The sequence below is a fragment of the Lynx rufus genome, unplaced genomic scaffold (assembly GCF_022079265.1).
Source record: "Lynx rufus isolate CCGP_SWC_20201006 ecotype Redwood Valley unplaced genomic scaffold, mLynRuf1.p SCAF_7, whole genome shotgun sequence".
NCBI classification, from domain to species: Eukaryota; Metazoa; Chordata; class Mammalia; order Carnivora; family Felidae; genus Lynx; species Lynx rufus.
Window position 1 is genome coordinate 124804690 of NW_025814889.1, and position 20410 is coordinate 124825099.

At 37.6% G+C, this 20410-nt stretch overlaps 1 protein-coding gene across 1 annotated transcript in view; it reads right to left on the minus strand.

The window, feature by feature from the left end:
- The window catches only part of SLC41A2 (solute carrier family 41 member 2), a 94985-nt gene that overhangs the window by 66817 nt on the left and 7758 nt on the right, over positions 1 to 20410 (minus strand). Inside the window, exon 2 of the mRNA XM_047067129.1 lies at positions 8217 to 8324. Within this exon, the coding sequence (XP_046923085.1) occupies positions 8217 to 8324 (108 nt within the window). The remainder of the gene's footprint in view (positions 1 to 8216; positions 8325 to 20410) is intronic.

Sequence of the window (20410 nt, forward strand, 5' to 3'; positions counted from 1 at the left end):
GGATTCTCTGTCCCCTCTCTCCCTGCCCCTCCCCTGCTCATGCTTGTGCACATGCGCACACACTCTCTCTCTCCCCTGCACCTGTGTAGTTTAATTGTCAGCCAAAGATTTAAGCAGAACTTATGCCCAGATTTTGGGGCTCATCCTTTCTACAGTTCTATTGCTGCTGGGATTTCCCCATAAATTTCTACCTGCTGTGTCAGCTCCAAGCTCTGTTATCTAATAATTCAAGGCAATAAAACTTCAGCATTCTGCCACTATACCTACGCACGAGTCACAAAAGGCATTTGACCAATAAAAGCAAAAAAACTCACAAATCTTAACCAGTGTATTTGTCTTTCAAGAACAGGCCCCTCTCATGCTTCTATTTAGTTGTGTGTTTTGTTTTTCATTTTTTGTTAGACTTCCTGACCTCTGTCACCTCAAACTGTTAAGAAAGACTGTGGGGTTTCTGCCACATGAGATCCAGGGACTGGGGAAACTCCCTCAGGCAAAAAAAAAGCTACAAACTTTGCAATGCTTACTCATTGCAGACATGGTCCTTTAAGGGTGACCTCTCATTTCTACCTGCTTTTAATTACTTTCTATTGCCTTCATATAGTTTGTCTAGGTTTTCTAATTGTTATTCTCTGGGAAGGGTCACTCACTATTTCATTCTGCCATTATATGGAATTAGAAACCATATTACATACTTTTACATGCTTGAAGTATTTCATAAAACATAATATGGTAAAACACATATATGTACACAGACACCCTAATAATATCTTCCTGAATGTGCAGGGGTGATGCCTATGCTCATAATCTTGAATGCAGTAATGGTTTCACATGTACACACTACGTATTGAAGCTCATCAAATTGTAAACTTTAAATTTGTGTAGTCGATTTGTGTCAATTATACCTCAATAAAGCTTCAAAGAAAGGGGGGAGTTAAAAATCTCGATGACTGAAACGGTTTAAGTTATACATAAGTAGTACACTCCACAAACCTATGGCTATGGATTGGTATTTATAACTTAAGAAACATACTCTAGGGGTGCCTACGTGGCTCAGTCGATTAAGCATCTAGCTCTTGATTTCAGCTCACATCGTGATCTCACGGTTCATGAGTTCAAGTCCCATGTCGGGCTTTGTGCTGAGAGCACAGAGCCTGCTTGGGATTCTCTCTCTTTCCCTCTCTCTCTGCCCCTCCTCTGCTCATTCTCTCTCTCTCTCTCAAAATAAAGAAATAAACATTTTAAAAAATAATGTAAAGAAACATACTCTAAAATTGAGAACCAGTAGGAATATGCAAGTTTTGTTTGTATCTAACAATCCGGTTTTATGATAAGAACCTGTAAAATTTAGAATTATGTCAAATTTAGGAAAGAATACTGAGACTGTAACTATATCAAAGTTATGCCAGAGTTATTAATATCATTATTTGGGATTTAATTTTTCTTTATTTTAGAAGTTTTACAATTTGAATTGGAAATCTAACTTATAGTTATCAGGGAAAGGTTTTGCCAGCTTCTTATCCTTTTACACTGGGATGTAAGCTCAGTGAGAGCAGGAATATTTTCTGTTTTATTTATTGATGATTCCCTAGCACACACTAGCACTTGGCATACCGTAAGGGCTCAGAAATATTTTTTGAATTAATGAATTAAAAAGCTAAAATGTTACAAAATAATTTCAGAAAATCAAAGGAGTTCTCTGAGAGGTTTAAGGCAACAGAAATCAGTTTTGTCTAGAGTGGGAAAATACTAATCAAACGGTTCTTGGCAATTTGCTCCTGGAAAATAGATTTATAAGCTTTAAAAACATATACATTGTCTTTAAGACAGTGGATGCCATTTTTGACTCTTATATCTAGCATCCAGAAGCAGAAAATTATAGACCTCAGGTAACAGAATTTAAACAATTTATAGAATCACTGTGCTTGGGATTGTTTTCTAATTATATACTACTGTTATATATCCACAACAATTATCTACTATAATACATATCTACTGTTGAAAAGATAAAAATCCAGGAAAAATTATTCAAGTTAATCATTATAATTTAGAGACAAATTTTGACTCAGGTAAGAGGGCATGATAAAGTTGATTTGAATTCATCATTATTATATCTCCCTTGTTAAAATAGAAAACCTTTTTATTGAAATATCTTTTTATCTGGTAACATTTAACCTTTACCTTTATAGAATAACAAGTTTTTAAAAAAAATTTTTTTAATGTTTTATTTATTTTTAAGACAGAGAGAGACAGAGCATGAGTGGGGATGGGGCAGAGAGGGAGACACAGAATCCGAAGCAGGCTCCAGGCTCTGAGCTGTCAGCACAGAGCCTGACATGGGGCTCGAACTCACTAACTGTGAGATCGTGACCTGAGCCAAAGTCGGACACTCAACTGACTGAGCCACCAGGGCACCCCTATAATAACAAGTTTTAAAGACAACTGCCCTTCAACGATTGAGTGAGTAGACTCTATCTGATATCTTATGTTTTAGGTTCTCTATCTTTATACTTACACAAAGCTTTCCTTATAATCCTATAAGTTCATTTATCCTGATTCTCCGGCAGACAATGATAAAAATGAGAAAAGACTCTTTAATGGAGCAAAAAGATTAAAGTAATCACAGACTTGCCTGCCACAGCTATAATGATTTTTACTCCTACTTTTATTTATTTATTTATTTATTTTTATGTTTACTTTTTTTGAGAGAGACAAAGACAGAATGTGAGTGGCTTAGGGGCAGAGAGAGGGAGACACAGATCCGAAGCAGGTTCCAGGATCTGAGCTGTCAGCACAGAGCCTGATGAGGGGCTCAAACTCACGAACTGTGGGATCATGACCTGAGCTGAAGTTGGACACTCGAAGGACTGAGCCACCCAGGTGCCCCTTACTCCTACTTTTATAACTGAAAATAAATACTACACAAGAAAATTGTAAAATTTTTAAAAGAATTATTTTTTGACCATAGATGAAAAGGCTGACTTTCAAATAGTACTTGTTTTAAGTTAAACAAACAAACAAACATCGTTGACTTTTTACTCTGGAACCAGGGAGTTCAGGTAGGAATCTGCCACAACCGTCGCATTTAGAGACAATGGACAACTGAATTAAGGTAGTGGCAGGTGGGGCATAAAGGGAAGGGGAGAGGGATTTCATAGGTTGAATGGACAGCCTAGACATTAACTGGATAGAAGAGGGATAGTGATTGGTAATGTTAATAAACTGATAAGAAATACAGAAAGCACAGTTGGAGCGAGAGAAGGTAATGAGTTTACTTTTGAATGTAGTGAGGGTACAGACAATTGAAAATTCAGCTGTAGTGATCAGGAAAGAGGCTGGAGGTACAGATCTGAGAGCTAGCAATGTACAGGCAGGGGTGGCATACATGAAATTATTGACAGAAACACAAAAACAAGGTACTAATACTTCAGGAAAACCTCAAATCAAGAAGATGAGCAAAGAAAAAGAAACCAAAAAAGATAGACTAAGAAGATGCCATGAAAGAAGTGGAAAGAGTCCACACCGCAGTGTGGGGTCTCAAAGTCAAGAGTAATAAAAATTTTAAGTACAGAATAGTCAGTGAAGAGTCTATCAAAGGTGAGGCTTTGGGTACTCTGCTTTCAAGAAGGCTTTAACCTAGAGTGGCTTTAACAGTTGATGGAGTAACGGGATTGGAATATAGCTGGCAATGATTCTCTAGCATTCTGTAAGAATGGTAACACACTCCCCCTACCACTTGAGATCAAATGCTCTGAGCAATGAAAACACCATAAACTAGGTAAATATACCATGTTATCATAGTTTGATGCCATGAGCTACTACTTTTCCATCTACAAATTTTCCATCTCTCAAATCCTGAGAAATTTTCAAGTGACTACTCCCAGTACTTAATTTCAGCTAATCCATCAGCCAATTCTGTCATTTCTCTCTGAAAATTAGTTCTGGACTCCAACTATGTCTCACTATATCCACTGCTACCACCCTGATCCAAGCCAGCATCGCCTCCAGCCTGTATTATGGCAACAGACTTTTAACTTGTCTCTGTTTTAGTCCTTGGCCCTTTATAGCTCTGTCTCAACACAACAGTCAAAATAATCTGTTGAAATATCTATCATATCATAGCACTCCTCTGTTTAAAACCTTCCAATGGCTTCCCATTTCCCACAGTCGGCAAAGTCCTTACAAAGGCCCACAAGGTGATCTCACACCCTGTTATTTTTCCTTTCTCCCACCTGATCCCAGGCCCATTGGCTTCTATCCTCTTCATTAATGCAGTGTTGTTCTCAAACTTTGATGTATATCAGAATCGCTGGTTAAAATACAGATTGCTGAACGAACCCCCAGAGTTTCTGATTCAGCAGCTTCTGGGTGGAGCCAAGATTTTGCATTTCCAACAAGTTGCTAACCAAAGTTGCTAACTTTGAGAACCAGTGATCTAACATATCGACAGTCCTGCCTCTGGCCTTTAACACTGACTAGGCCATGCCTATCTCAAATTCTTAGCCTCAAAAAATAAAAGTACATCTGTGTTGCTTCCAGTTTAGAGCCATTATGAATAAAGTTGCTATTAACATTTTTTGACCAAAAAAATAAAAATAAAAAATAAAAGTAAAACACATTAGTAGATGGTAAAGTAGTAACTCATGGCTTCAAGCTATGATAACATGTTATACTCATCTAGTTTATGGTATTTTCATTACTTAGAGAACTAGGTAATCTCTTCATTTTGCAACTCAAATATCTTATAATCAGTGACAAAATTCCTGATCTGTGGAAGACATCAACTGCAGTCCTACCCCCCCAAAGAAAAGTGCAGCTAGCTCACTCAGCGAAGACATGGGTTGATACTCTCCTCCCATGGGCTCTGCTTCTAATCAGCTTTGGAGTTCCACTCTCTTAAATATGAACAAATAAATGTAACCAGACTTTTGATGAAAGTATCTACCATAAAATATAAATGCCACAACAAAAAAAACTAAAGTTCAAATTAAAAGATTAAGATTAAATTCACCTTTAGGCAGTATTAATGGTAATATGTGACCAAATTACACAGAAATTAATTTGCAGCAAATTCCTTTTTAAGCAGATTCTCCACAGCATGGCCTATTTCAAAATGGAGTAACATTTAAGCTATTATCTGAATCTAAACAAATACTGGAGAGTGCTCAAGAATGTTGCTTTTAGAAATATTTTCTTTGAGATAAGCTAGCCAAAATTTCAGTTTTCCGGGCTAAGTTATCAAGTTGCTTAAAAGTTTGGGTGCCTAACTATATTTATCAGAACAAAGTTCATTTTCCAACAAAATGAAACTAGAGCTACCTTTTAACTCTCATTGTAACGATTTTCTTTTCCTTTAACTGTTGCCAGTTCTGTTTTTCAAGACCTCTTCTTTATTCCCCTGTCTTGCCAAGAAGCCTCTTGGATTGAGTTCTACCTTGCTGACCTACCAGTTCTTAAAACATAATGCAAATGTAGATCACTGGGAAAAGCTGGCAGACGGACTACATGTATATAATTTCACTAACTCTTAAAACATTGATAAAACTACATAAAAGTTTTTTTTTTTTAAGACAAAAGCTAGAGGTATAACGGACACACATTCCAAGTGTGAAAATCAATATTCAGCTAACACCAAGTCACTCCCCCCAATTATTTTTGGTTAGCATTTTACCTTCTGCCACCACAAGATGTTCCAAGGTCACTTTATACTTTTATGTTCCAGTCCAAAGAGGCTTCATTTCTATTATTCTCCAGTTCCTTTAATATTCAATCATTATAATGATGATATGAAAAATTATAGACTAAAGTGAATTTGCCCAAACAAATCTACCAAGGTCTGGCTAGTATCTGACTGGCTGATACCCCTAGACGTTTCTAGCTCACCAACTAATAACGGAAATAAGTAACAGGACTGTATCTTTAATACTTTAAAAAAATAACATGGGTGCCTGGGTGGTTCAGTCGGTTAAGCATCCAACTCTTAAATTCAGCTCAGGTCATGATCTCAGAGTCATGGGAACGAGCCCCGCATTGGGCTCCATGCTCAGCATGGCTTAAGATTGTCTCTCTCTGCACCTCCCCAACTTGTGCACGCATGTTTTCTCTCTCTCTCTAAGATTAAAACATTAAGAGAAATAATAAATATCAAAGTTTTAAAATATTAAGTAACAAAAAATATCGTATATTGGTGCTAAGACCAAGCCCTCAGGAGAGCATCCTTGAGGAGGATGCAGAGGAGACTATCAGGTATTTGTTACTGAGGTTATTTATTGGTTTTAAAACTCTTGACTCAGTTATCCTGTGCAAGTAAAAGGGAATGTTCTGGAATGTGAGGTATTCCATTATATTCTAGCTCTGTGTCTTCGGGAAAGTTACTCAACTGTTCTAAGCCTCAGTTCCTCCTCTATAAACAGGAATAATAGTGTTTATCTCATAGGGTTGCTATAAGATACCCTTGTAGGCATTTAGTACAGTCCTGGCACATTATGAGAGCACACTAATACCCAATATTTCATTATGGTCCTGGGCAGAGTTTAGCTATATGACCTTTCATATACAACAGGGAGCTTAGAAGGTTCCATAGGGCATATGCAGCACTTTCTCTTAACTGAGCAAGCCAATAATGTTAATAAAACATTATATAATGCCATGCATTTATCTCCTTTCCAAGCATTTTTTTTACTCAGGAAACCTTAGGGAACTTACAGTTGCCTGGGGGAGAAATGGGGGGAGGGAAGGAACAGGAGAGAGTACTCCCATCACCAACACAGTTGTTCAGGCTTTAGATACGCAAAATTTTCCCCCTAGTTCATAGATGGGTTCATTTGCTGTAGCTTTTTTTTTTTTAATTTTTTTTTTTTTAACGTTTACTTATTTTTTGAGACAGGGAGAGACAGAGCATGAACAGGGGAGGGTCAGAGAGAGAGGGAGACAAAGAATCTGAAACAGGCTCCAGGCTCTGAGCTGTCACCACAGAGCCCAATGCGGGGCTCCAACTCACGGACCGTGAGATCATGACCTGAGCCGAAGTCGGCCGCTTAACTGACTGAGCCATCCGGGCGCCCCTGCTGTAGCATCTTTAAACAAACAAACAAACAAACAAACAAACAAATAAACCCAACTTCATATACTAAAGGCAATGCAATTAGTAACACCTTTTGAAGGCTTAATTTTTGACTAACATTAAACGGGTAGATGGTTCACTGAAATGAACCTCACTAGTTATGTGATTTTAATCAACATAATTTGGTTGCACGATGGTGAAACTCCAACAAATGTTACAGTGAGAAAGTAATGCCCTTTTAGGCTTCTAAAATTAAATCAGAACCCTGTTAGTGGCAGTGTTTTTTTAAATGTTTAACCTTTCTGGATGACAATTTAGCATATGTAGCTAAGGCCTTGAAAGAATGCCTTTTTTTTTCCGAACAGTTTAATTACAATCCTAAAATTGCCCCAAAGAAATAAAAGAATGCAAAACTGTCTGTATAAAATTATTCATTATAACATTGTTTATAATAGCAAAACATCATAAAGAGCCTATATATCCAAAAATAGATGCTAGACTGAACTATAGGAGAGCTATATAACAGAAAGTACATAGCCAATAAAAATGACATAGGTGTATATTCATTGAGGTGAAAAGATGATCAGCATATATCTTAAAACGGATATCATAGATTTTAAGAGACAAAATATACGATTACTGTTCTTTTTTAGAATATACAGTATGTATCTACTCTGATATACCTAATGATGTATAGGTATAGATGGATCTATACCAAAATATTAATATATGACTATGTCTAGGTGGTTTTAAATTTTCTTCTTTATAATCTTTCCCTTTTCTTCAGTTTTTGCAATAAGTTTGTATTACTTTTATAATCACAAAAGGTATAAATACCAATCAACCAACCTTTGAACCATAAAGAATCTCAATATCTGATTTGTCCCATGTCTGAAGCACTGATGATAATTGCCAGAATGCCCTGGAGTAAAATGAGGCAAGTATACTACCTCAGGATAAATGAAGGTCTATAATTTGCAAATTAGCCAACCCAGAGAACTTTCAGGGTATCATATCAGGCATTACCACTTATCATATCCCTGAGGTCCAGAAATTTATCAGATAGAGGAAAAAAAAAATTTCCTGGTACAAATTCTCCTTCACAGAAAGAAACAGCATAGGTAATATATATACTTAGAAGTAGGAAAAAACTTACTGCAGTGGATAATCTGGATGCCAATGTCATTTCCAAGTTTCCTTTGAGACCAAGAAGTGCAGGAACTAAAATGAAAACTTCTGTTACCTTTTTGAACACTTCCCAGTGCTGCAAGAAAAAAACAAAAACAAAACAAACAGAATTTTCTGACACCCTGTCAAAAACACTTTAGATAAAGGACATTTCTAAAAATCTCCGCCATCTTTCCCAATGTTGCATCCACATATTGAATGACAACACAAGTCATTTAATGAGTGAACATTTAGCTTAACCCTATTCTCCAGAGCTCTGGAGCCTTGAGTTGCTTTAGAAGATTTAGTTAAATTGGGAGTGATAGTCGATGCAGTCACTACATCCCCAAATAACTCTAGCTTGCCACACAAGTCTGATGCCCTTACATTTTGCTTTATCCCTTAATGAGGACAAGAGTCAGTGTAACCAGTAGTTAAGAGAGCAGACTCAAGAACCAGAACATTTGGATTTGAATCTTGGTTCCAACACTAACTACAACAACTCCACAGGAAAATTACAGCAATATTATTATCTAATTTCACAGTTGAAGAAATAAAGACTCAGAGAAGTTCAATGATTTTCCCAAGGCCAGAAGATGAGACCTAGATTGGACGTCAGGAGTTCTGAGTCATCCCATGTTGTGGTACCCACTTTAGGGTGTGAGGCAAGAAAGCATAGGATCATTTAAAAAGCACTAAATTGGAAATTAGAAAATTTGTGGTTCTAGGCATGGATCTGTCATAATCTAGCCACATAATCTTGGATGAGTCATGTGTCTTTTGGATTTCAATTTCTACTCTGCCCTGTCTAGCCCTTGCAAAAATACTTTCATGTTAATGAAAGTACATATTAAAGTACTTTATAAAGTGGGAAAAAAAACCCACACAAATCCCTTAATAGCAAAATCTGCTATTTTACTAATGCTATTAAGAGGTGACTGTGGCACTGAGAGACTTTATGGACTGAAAAACAAAAACAATATTTGACATTCACTGATGGCTTGTTATGTGCCCAGACACTGTTCCTTAGGCTTACTCATTTAAGCTACAACAAACCTACGATAGGTACCATTCTTAAAAAATCAGACATAATTCAGGAGCACATTTTACCTAGGTCGTAATTTTAAGATACCTACCTATATGACTTAATTTTGGAAACACCAGAATACTATCCGAATATCTCTATCAGTCCAGTTCCTTCACGTCATCACAGATTGTATCTACTGGGATATACTTCTTTTGATTACTCCCACTCTTTCCAAGTTCAATTCAAATCAAATACTCCCACGAGAAACCCTATGAAGTCACTAACACCTTAGCATTGATATAATAAGAACGAGCAATGATTGATTTCCTATCCCATGCCAAATAAATTCTACATTCTTTTCCCTACACCTGCAGAGGCATGTGTCTAGAAGTTCCCAAACTTTCTCAGTTTTCATGGTACCCCTAGGCCAAAAGAAATACCAACAGTCCTATTTATGAAGTAGTTGGTCCAAAAAACTTAGTGAATATTTACCTCCTAACAATTTACTAGCCATTTGTAGAAATAATACAATTATATTGAAAAAATAATATTTTATGTTATACCATCATAATTACTTATTAATTGGGTGTGTGTACCTGTGGGTCACTGCATGACTTCTCAAACCTTGGAATTGGAAACTACCACCTTCATTTCTTGTTCTGTATTGGTTTTTGTGTGACACTTGCTTTTTTTCACAGCACCACTGAAAATCTAGTCATCAAGAGAAATGTTGTGTGATGTAATGTTGAAGTATTAAACCACCTTGAGTCTGTAAAGTGTCCAAGAGATGTCACTGTGTTTCCTTTAAATTTTTTTTAAAAATCCCACAGCAACCCTGGAGTGTCCAGAGACAGCACTTAGGATATATGATGAGGTTAGTGAGAAGTTGTGCAGAACTTTAGTCAAAGGGAAGGCTTCAGATACCTGGGTGAAATTCTGAGTCAATGACTTGTACTATGTAACTTGGGCAAAATTATGCTTTACTTTCTTCATCTAAAACAGGGACATTATTGAGGGGCACCTGGGTGGCTCAGTCAGTTAAGCATCTGACTTCAGCTCAGGTCAGGATCTCATGGTTCGTGAGTTCAAGACCCACGTTGGGCTCTGTGCTGACAGCTCGGAGCCTGGAGCCTGTTTCGGATTCTGTGCCTCCCTCTCTTCTCTGCTCCTCCCCAGCTCACAGTCTGTCTGTCTATCTGTCTCTCTCTCAAAACTAAATAAGCATTAAAAAAAATAAAATAGGGACATAATTGAACTTACCTCATATGGTTGTGCTTAGGACTGTACCTGTACATAGTAATGGGTAGCAATATTGAAAGTTTATTAGCTATATAACACCAAGATATATTACCAGTTAATTTCCTGGCAGGAGGTAATGCGGAAAAAAAATTCATATACTTAAAAATTTTTGCCATAATAAAGACATGACCTCCGAGGCTATATATATTTATGAATCCCTAAACTTCTCCACAAGAACTTACCCTAAAGGAAATCAATGTCTAATCTTACCTAATTTTGGACTTCTGTCAACATCCAGAACCTCAGCGAAGTACTCACACAATCAAATGTAATGTCAGAGTGCTTGTACATATACATTAGACTCAAAACCTAAAAATCTTTTAATGGCCAAGAGGAAAAACAAAATCGAAACTTAAAAAATAATAATAATTAAATAAGTTGAGGAACAGATCCACAGAGTCCTAACTTTAATATAAACAGCAAAATTTTAGGGGTTCCTGGGTGGTTCAGTCAGTTAAGTGTCTGACTTCAGCTCAGGTTATGATCTCACCATTCCTGAGTTTGAGCCCTGCATCAGGCTCTCTGCTGTCAGTGCAGAGCCTGCTTTGGATTCTCTGTCTCCCTCTCTCTCTGCCCCTCCCCCCCATAAATAAACATTAAAATACATAAATAAACCAAATAAACAGCAAAAGTTTTAAAAAGTCTAATTGGTAAAAGAAGTTGATGCAATTTTAAGAAACATACATACTCCAAATCTGGAGAAGTTTGGTTCTTATTTTGATTTAGTTAAAACTAAACCTATTCAGGGGCAACTAGGTGGCTCAGTCAGTTGAGTGTCCAACTTCAGTTCAGGTCATGATCTCATGGTTAGTGAGTTCAAGCCCCACATCGGGCTCACTGCTATCAGTGTAGAGCCTGCTTCAGATCCTCTGTCCCCCTCCCTCTCTGCCCCTCCCGCTCTCAAAAAATAAACCAAAACATAAAAAAATTTAAATCCATTCACTTTCAGACATATGACAAAATGACCAATCTCATACATAATCAGATAAATGCGAAATAAAAGGTGATAAATTTTCATCTGTGAGATTGGTAAAGATCGAAAACTTGGATAACATTCCGTTGGGAAGAGTATAAGGAAATAGGCACTCTATGACACTACTGGGGAGAATGTTAAGGTTTAACTTCTTTGGGGGAATTGGGCAACTTAAATATAAATATAAATATATAAATATAAAATGAACATAATTTTCAACTCAAACCTCTACCTCAAGGATTTTATCCTACAAATAAACGTGAACATGAGTTTAAATACATACATATGATGAATTTACCGCATCATTGTTCATAATAAAAGATTGGAGGCAACTGAAATCCCCCTCATTAGGTAACTTAGTAGAAAAATAATATAAAATGATGCATCCTTGCAATAGAGCATGACATAGCTGGAGAAGAATTTGGTAAATCTTTGTGAACCTACATAAGGATAAACTAAGAAAAGCAAGGTGAACAGAAGCATTGTTTGTGTCTCTGGCAAATACACACACACACACACACACACACACCCCCCACACTTGATGTCTATTGAAGGAGGCACAGAACAAAAAGTAATGGTGCTAAGGAAGGGAATAGGAGAAAGGCACATACAGGCAGAGAGAGACTACTTTCTCCATTATATATTCTTTCATGCAGTTTAAATATGCTTTATCAAATATACAATTTCATTAAGCTTTTCATTTTGAAATAATTATATATTCACATGCAGTTATAAAAAAAAAATTCAGAGACATCCCATGTACCCATTACCCAGTTTCCCCCAATGGTAACATTTTGCAAAACAATAGTGAACCATATCACAACCAGGATATTAGCACTGATACGGTCAAGATACCACCACAAGGATCCCTCCTGCTGCCCGTTTATAGCCACATCCATTTCTCCCCACTCCCAACATCTTCTTAATCCCTGGCAACCACTAATCTTTCTTCATTCCATAATTTGGTCAATTCTAGAATGTTACACAAGTGAAGTAAGTATAAACTTTTGGGGTTGGCTTTTTTCACTCAGCATAATGCTCCGAAGATTCATCTAGGATGTTGCATGTTGCACGCAATACTTTGTTCCTTTTTGTTGAGGAGTAGTATTTCATCACATGGATTTACCCAAGTTTATTTAACCATTCAACTGTTGGGGCTGTATCCATTTCTTGGCTGTTATGAATAAGACAGCTACAAACAGTCATGTACAGGAATTGTGTGAATAGAAGTCTTCATTCTCTGAGATAAATGTTCAGGAATGCAATTGCTAGGTTATATGATGGTTAGCATTTAGTTTTAGTTAGTGTGTGGGTGTGTGTGTGTGTGTTTAAGAAACTGTCAAGGTGTTTTCCAGAATAGCTGCTCTATTTTAAATTCCCATCAGCAATGCATGAGTGATACCATTTCTCTACATGCTCAACAGCACTTCATATTTTTGCTATTTTTATTATAGCCACTCTGACAGGTGTGTAGTGATATCTCATAGAGATCCTCACTTGCATTTCCCTAATGGCTAAAGACATCAAACATTTCATGTTTATTTGCCATCTGTACACACTCTTTGGTGAAACGTCTCTGTCTTTTGCCAGTTTTCTACATTTTTTTAACTGTTTAGCTTTGAGAGTTCTTTATATAGTCGTATTTTGTCAGATATGTATTTGCAAATATTTTCTTCCACTCTGCAAAGCTGCTTTTGACCCTTTTAACAAGGTCATTTAGGGGCGCCCAGGTGGCTCAGTTAGTTAAGCACCTGACTCTTGATTTTGGCTATGGTCAAAATCTCATGGTTCATGAGGTTGAGCCCTGCATCAGACTCTGTGTGTACTATGCTTGGGATTCTCTCTCTCCCATTCTCTCTGCCCGTTCTGCTCTCCCTCCCTCCCTTCCTCCCTCTCCCTCCCTCTCACTCTCTCTCTAATATATGTATAAAAAAATGTCAGTCACAGAGCAAAAATTTTATCCATTTTTCCTTTTTTGGATCCTGCTTTGGGTATTGAGTCTAAGAAATCTTTACCTAGCCCTAGATCCTGAAGGATTAGTGTCAATTCTGCTTAAGATATTTAAAATTTTTTTTAATGTTTTTACTTATTTTTGAACCAGAGAGAGACGGAGCATGAGCAGGGGAGGGGCAGTGAGAGAGGGAGACACAGAATCCGAACCAGGCGCCAGGCTCTGAACTGACAGCACAGAGCACAGATGCGGGGCTCGAACTCACAGACCGTGATATCATGACCTGAGCCATAACCAGAGCTGTTCAAATTATCTATTTCATTTTGAGTTCATTGTGGTAGTTCTGTTTTTCAAGGAAGCAGTCCACTTTGCATAAGTTGTAAAACATATGAGTGCAGAGCTGTTTGTGGTATTCCCTCATTATCCTTCTGACATCTACAGGATCTATAGTGGTATCTCCCATTTCATCCTGATAGTGGTAATTTGTCTTTTTTTTTTTTTTTTGTCAGTCTTGCCACAGATCGTCAGTTTTAGTGATCTTTTCAAAGAACCATTCGTTTGAAACCATTGTTTCAAAGATTTTTCTCTATTGCTTTCCTGCTTTCAATTTCATTGATTTTTGCTGTTATCTTTATTATCTTCCTTCTGCTTGATTTGGGCTTATTTTGCTCATCTTTTTCTACGTTTGAGATGAGCGCTTCAATTATGAAGATTTCTTCCTTATCCTAATGTATGCATTTAGTTCTATAAATGTCCATCTCTGTATTGCTTTACCTGTGACTCACAAATTTTGATGTTACATTTTCATTTTCACTCAGTTCAATGTTTTGTTTTTGATTTTTTTTTGAGACTTCCCCTTTGACCATGGATTATCTAAACGTATGCTGTTTAGTTTCCAAGTATTTGGAATTTTTTCTTTTTTCTTTCTGTTACTGATTTCTAGTTTGATTACATTGCAATCACAGAACACAGTCTGAATGACTTCAATATTTTAAACTCGTTGAGGTTTGGTTTATGGCCCGGGATATGGTCTCTCTTGGTATACGATCTGTAACAGTTTGAACAGAATGTGTGTTGCTGTTTTCAGGTGGAGTAGTCTGCAAATGTCAATTAGATCTCACTGGCTGGTGGCGTTGCTGAGTCCTTCTATATCCTTGCTGATTTTCTACCAAGTTGTTCTATCAATTATTGAGAGAAGGGTGTGGAAGACTCTGTGGATTTTTCTATTTCTCCTTTCAGTTCTATCACGGGCTGTCATTACTAGCTACCTAAATGAAAGTCCTGGCACTCTACGTGCCCTTCTCTGATATCACTCTGGCTGAAATGTTGGGGTATCTCACTGCTGCCTCTTCCCCGCCCAGGCTGATTGAGGTATAATTGAAAAAACTGTAATATATTTTAAATGTACAACACGATGATTTGATACACATACGCTCTGTGAAAAGTCCCTCCATCGAGTTAATTCACACATCCACCAACCCAAACTGTTACCTTTTCTTTGGTGAAAATGCTTAAGACTTACTCTCTTATTTAGAAATTATTATACAGTACAGTATTATCAACGATAGTCACCATGCTATACATGAAATCCTCAGAACTTATTCATCTTATAAGTGAAAGTTTGTACCTTTTAACCAATCTCTCTCCATTTCCTCCATCCCCCAGCAAGGATTATTCTGTTTCTGAGTTTGACTTTTTTTTTTTTTTTTTTTTTTTTTTTTTTTTTACTCCACATATAAGTGATACCATGCATATCCGTCTTTCTCTATCTGGCATGTTTTACTTAGCATAACACCCTCCATACACATCCATGTTGTTCATTACAGCCTCTTGAGGTTGAAGTCTAAGCCCTGAACTGAACCTTTGCTGCCCTGGGTGTATGGGTGAGACCACAGTTCTTTCTGTCATGGTTGGCTAGAGCAGGACAATTCTTACCTACCAGGTTTCAGTCTTGCTAGGCTGCCCGTTTCCTAGTCCTTTAGAGAGCAGGCCTTTCTTGTTGTCTGCATCTGTTGGCATTCCCAGGTTGTTGGCCTCTTTAGCTACAAATCTGGGATATATGAAGCTAAAGGGGACTAGCCAGGCTGCCTTCTTCTTTCCATCTTTTAGAGAATCTTCTTAGGTTTGTTTTATATCAAGTTTCCAGGATGTGTGTGTGTGTGTGTGTGTGTGTGTGTGTGTGTGCGCGCGCGCGCACGTGTGCATGTGCTTTGTTTTATCGGACTTAATGGGCAGGATAGGTAAAAGTACATTTACTATAGCTTCCCGGAAGTGAAAGGCCATGTATTATTTTTTAAATAACAACCAGAACCATTACAGCAGAGAGTGCTAGTGCCTTTCTGGGATCACAGCTATGTTAAAAGAGGTATTTTATCTTTAGGACAAACTCTAAAATTATAGCTATGCTTTATAAGGAGAGACAAACATGGTGATGCCTTCTTAGCTTTGTGATCCTGCCTTGATCCTGCCCCCTTACCTTCTCTTTGCCCATTTAAAACACTGGTATTGTGTCCACAAAACTTCACCAGAGCATCCCTTTTCTCTCTGACCGCTCTACTTTCCATATCAGGAAAATAACCCTAACTCAGAGTCCCAAGTTAGAAACACAACTTAGGTATTGCATCATTCTCTCTGAATTCCAAAACACACACACTGTATTGGCAGTGTAGTAATAAATTAAGGAATACTTGAGAGCTGTATTACCCTCTATTTCAAAAGAATATTTTCAGCATTGCAAGAATACTGTCTTCATAAAACATAATAGGATCTCTGGGTTTGGCAGATATTAGCTTTCAATAATATTCTAGTGAGAAGTATAAATGTACCTAGGAATTACTAGTAGTTACAAAGGTATTAGCTCAGTTTGCTTAAATTTCTTTTAGATGGATGGGTAGCTAACATTAACCTCATTTTATAGAATCTTTACATAATCCAGAGATTAAGTCTATGGATTAAGTCTATGGACAATCCAAGATACACATATAGCATGTTATACAGAGAACAGGATTCATCCACAAGACAGGGCTCTGCTGTCTACTACCTGTATATTCTTGAGCAAATCACTTAAAACTATTTGCTTATTTTTAGCAAGGGAAGAAAAGCTTAGACTGGGTGCTTTCTAATATCTAGGGATATTTCCAGTTCTGAATCCTATAATTTAAAACTCTAAATTTGATTATCAAAATTCAGGAATCTGTATGACAAAGTAGAGTATGCTTTATTTCATTCGTGCATTCATTCATTCCACAAGGAATTAATGAACGTCTACTCTATGTAAGGCATTAGTCTGGTCTTCTGGACTGGGCACTACTTAAGTGGGACCAAAGACTATGTGGCCTACCTATCCCGCCCAACTCCATTTACTAGTAGTAAGGGAACTTACATCACTTTAGATTTGTGGTTCTCAAACTCGAGCCCGCATCAAAATCACCAGAAATGCTTGCAAAAACTGTTTGCTAGGTCCCACCCTAGATTTCTGATTCAGGGCTGGGATAGAGCCTAAGAATTTGTGTATCTAAATTCCCAGATGAGGGGCGCCTGGGTGGCGCAGTCGGTTGAGCGTCCGACTTCAGCCAGGTCACGATCTCGCGGTCCGGGAGTTCGAGCCCCGCGTCGGGCTCTGGGCTGATGATGGCTCAGAGCCTGGAGCCTGTTTCCGATTCTGTGTCTCCCTCTCTCTCTGCCCCTCCCCCCGTTCATGCTCTGTCTCTCTCTGTCTCAAAAATAAATAAACACTGAAAAAAAAAATTAAAAAAAAATAATAAAAAAATAAATTCCCAGATGATGCTGATGCTGTGGTTCAGGGAGCACACTTTGCGAACCACTGACTCAGATAAACAGAAAGACCAAGGAGGGGCCAAGTCCTATATGTGAGGAGTCACTACACGCAAGGTTTTGTTCCTGCCTCTTCTGCACACTTTTCCATCTCCATTTTCCTTGAAACAACATCCACTCCCTCCTACTTAAGAAGCAGTTCAATTCCTATTCTTTGTGATTTTAGTGAAATTGCCAATCTGAGTGGCCATCTGTCCCCTGAGACAGAAGTGTAACTCAAACAGGGCTGATCATATTATTTTATCTCCCTAGTCACACTGACTGGTTCCAGGGGCAATTATTCCTTAGAATTTTCCAAACTGAAGACAGACAACAGCTCATTCTTTCCTTTTGTAAAACAAACTAAAAGTATATGACCCCACAACTATCACGAGGTATATGCAACAGGAGAGAATGTGGGCAACAAACAAACCGGAAATTGAAATGAGAGATAGACAGAGAGAAGGTAATCATAAAATTAAGCCCCCGATCTAGTTATATCTCAGGTAGGCTGTATACGTATTGTTCCCAGTTACCGAAGACAATGCATTCTTTTTTTTTTAATCACTTAAATTAACTGGATATATAGGTTTCAATTTCTCACAACAAAAAAGTTCTGACTCACAGACGTGATCCAAAATTAAGATATGTCCCCCATCAGTGAGGAGATAGTATAATAATTAAAAACATGAGTTTTGCAGTCAGCCAACTTGGGTTTAATTCAGCCACTTACCAGTTGTGTGACCCCAGGCAAAAAACTTAATATCTAAGCCTGGTACGTAAAATGGAAATAACATCACCTACCTCAGAGTCCTCCTGAACATCAGATAACTAATACGATATACTGACAAAGAACATTCAATGAATGTTATTTGTTAATATTACACCATTTACTGAACATTGATCTCCCAGGCACTATAATTGTGCTTCCCATGCTCTTTTACAAGTTCTTTAATTTGGGGCCCAGGATTAATAAAGTGATATTGTAAATCACAAGCACACAAAGGTAGTTTAGGCTGAGACAAAGGCTTACTCCTTGGGGTAAGCTTGAATATGTAAAAAGAGCATTCTGTATCCCTACGGGTCTTTTTGGTACGTCAGTAGAATTCCTATAGCAGCACTCTCTTTACCTCTAAAGATACTTAAATATTCCGTCATACACTATAGCTATAATCTATGTATTTGTATTTCCCACTACTACAGAAAGGCATAAACTTTGGGGCAGAAATTCCAAATTGGAATTGCTAGCTGAGTGAGTTCTCTGAGCCTCACTCAAATTCTTCAGTTGTAAAGTGAGGAAATATCTATACAACTCAATCTTTGAACTACTGCTTCAACTCAAAAGAGGTGATGTTGGCAAATTTTCTCAGCAAACATCAATTGACAACTCCAAGCTGACTGATAATTAAAGAATAAAAGGAAAAAGTAGAGAGGCAGGGCTAGAGCAGGTCTTAAATAAAACAGGGAGTAGATGTCCTACTAAAGAGAAGGCAGATAATGGCCAAGCAGTCTATCTTAACTGGCCATCTGTCACATATTAGAATGTAAGAATACCGCCTTAAGACACTAATGGCTCTTTAACTCCTTATCTTGAATTTGATAATCCAGCTGAGGCAGCACGTGCATCAGCTCCTGCTATGGACTGAGTTGCGTCGCCCTCATAAATCATATGTTGAAACCCCAACCCCCAATGTGACTGTGTTTGGAGATAGGGCCTATGAGGAGGTGACGAAGGTTACACGAAGTCATAAGAGCAGGGCCCTAATCTGGCAGGGCTGGTGCCTTTAATAAGAAGAGTAAGAGGCACCGGGGCCTGCTCTCTCCAGCATGGGAGGGCACAGAGAAGGCAGCCCTCTGCAAACCACAAAGAGAGCTCTTACCAGAAAGTGAATAGCCTGGGACCTTGACTCTGGACTTCCCAGCCTCCAGAACTGGAGAACTAAATGTCTCATGTTAAAGCCACCCAGTCTGTAGCATCTCATTATAGCAGTCCAAATAGACTAAGACAGCACCAAAGACAAACTTTACTATTTTAGTTGCATAAAACTGTCCCTAAACTCTATTACTTCAGAGGTATGTAGCCCTTAAAGGATTACAAAAGTTTCCACATGCATAAATTTATATAATGTATAGTGGTTAGGAGGACAGATACTGAATCTGGACCAAGATCCAACCCTCAGCTCTATCACTTAATCACGAAGTATTTTATTTTACAAAACAGAGACAATAACACTTTCCTTATAGTTGTAAGGATTAAAATAAGATGATGTATGTAAAGGGCTTATGGTAGTGCCTAGCCTATAGCAAACCTTCAATAAATGGTGACTGTTAAACTTTTATTCAACAAGTATTTATCGAGAATCTACTCAACCTGCTAGGAATGTAATGGTTAAAAATAAAAAAACAAAAACTTACCACACACAAAATGAAATAGAAAATTTTGATTAGCCCTGTGACTTCTAAAGAAACTCAAGTTGTAAATAAAAACATTCCCACACAGAAAATGGGAGGCCCAGATGCCTTCATCAGGGAATTATACCAAATACTTAGGAAAGAAACAATGACAAAGTGACATAAACCGCAACAAAGGAGGAAAAATGAGAACATTTTCAAATTCATTCACGACACTAGTACTACCTTAATGAAAACTGCCAATGACATTATGAGAAGGACAATTATGGGCTCATCTTACATATGAATTTAGATGCAAAAATCCCAATTCCAATTACAATCAAAATATTAGCAAAATTAATCAGAATTCTAATCAAAATTAAAGAACAATAAATCATGACCAGGTTATACTTATTCCAGAAATGTAAGGTTGGTTTAATCAATATAATTCAAGGGGCGGCTGGGTGGCTCAGTCAGTTAAGCCTCCGACTCTTGATTTAGGCTCAGGTCATGATCTTACGGTTGTGAGATCAAGCCCCACATTGGGCTCCATGTGACAGGGTGAGCCTGCTTGGGATTTTCTCTCTCCCTCTCTCTCTCTCAAAATAAATAAATAAACTTAAAATAATAATAATAACCAATATGATTCAACACAGCAATAAATAAAGGAAAAAAATCATATGTTATCAATAAATACAGAGAAAGTATATCGATGAAACTCAACACCCA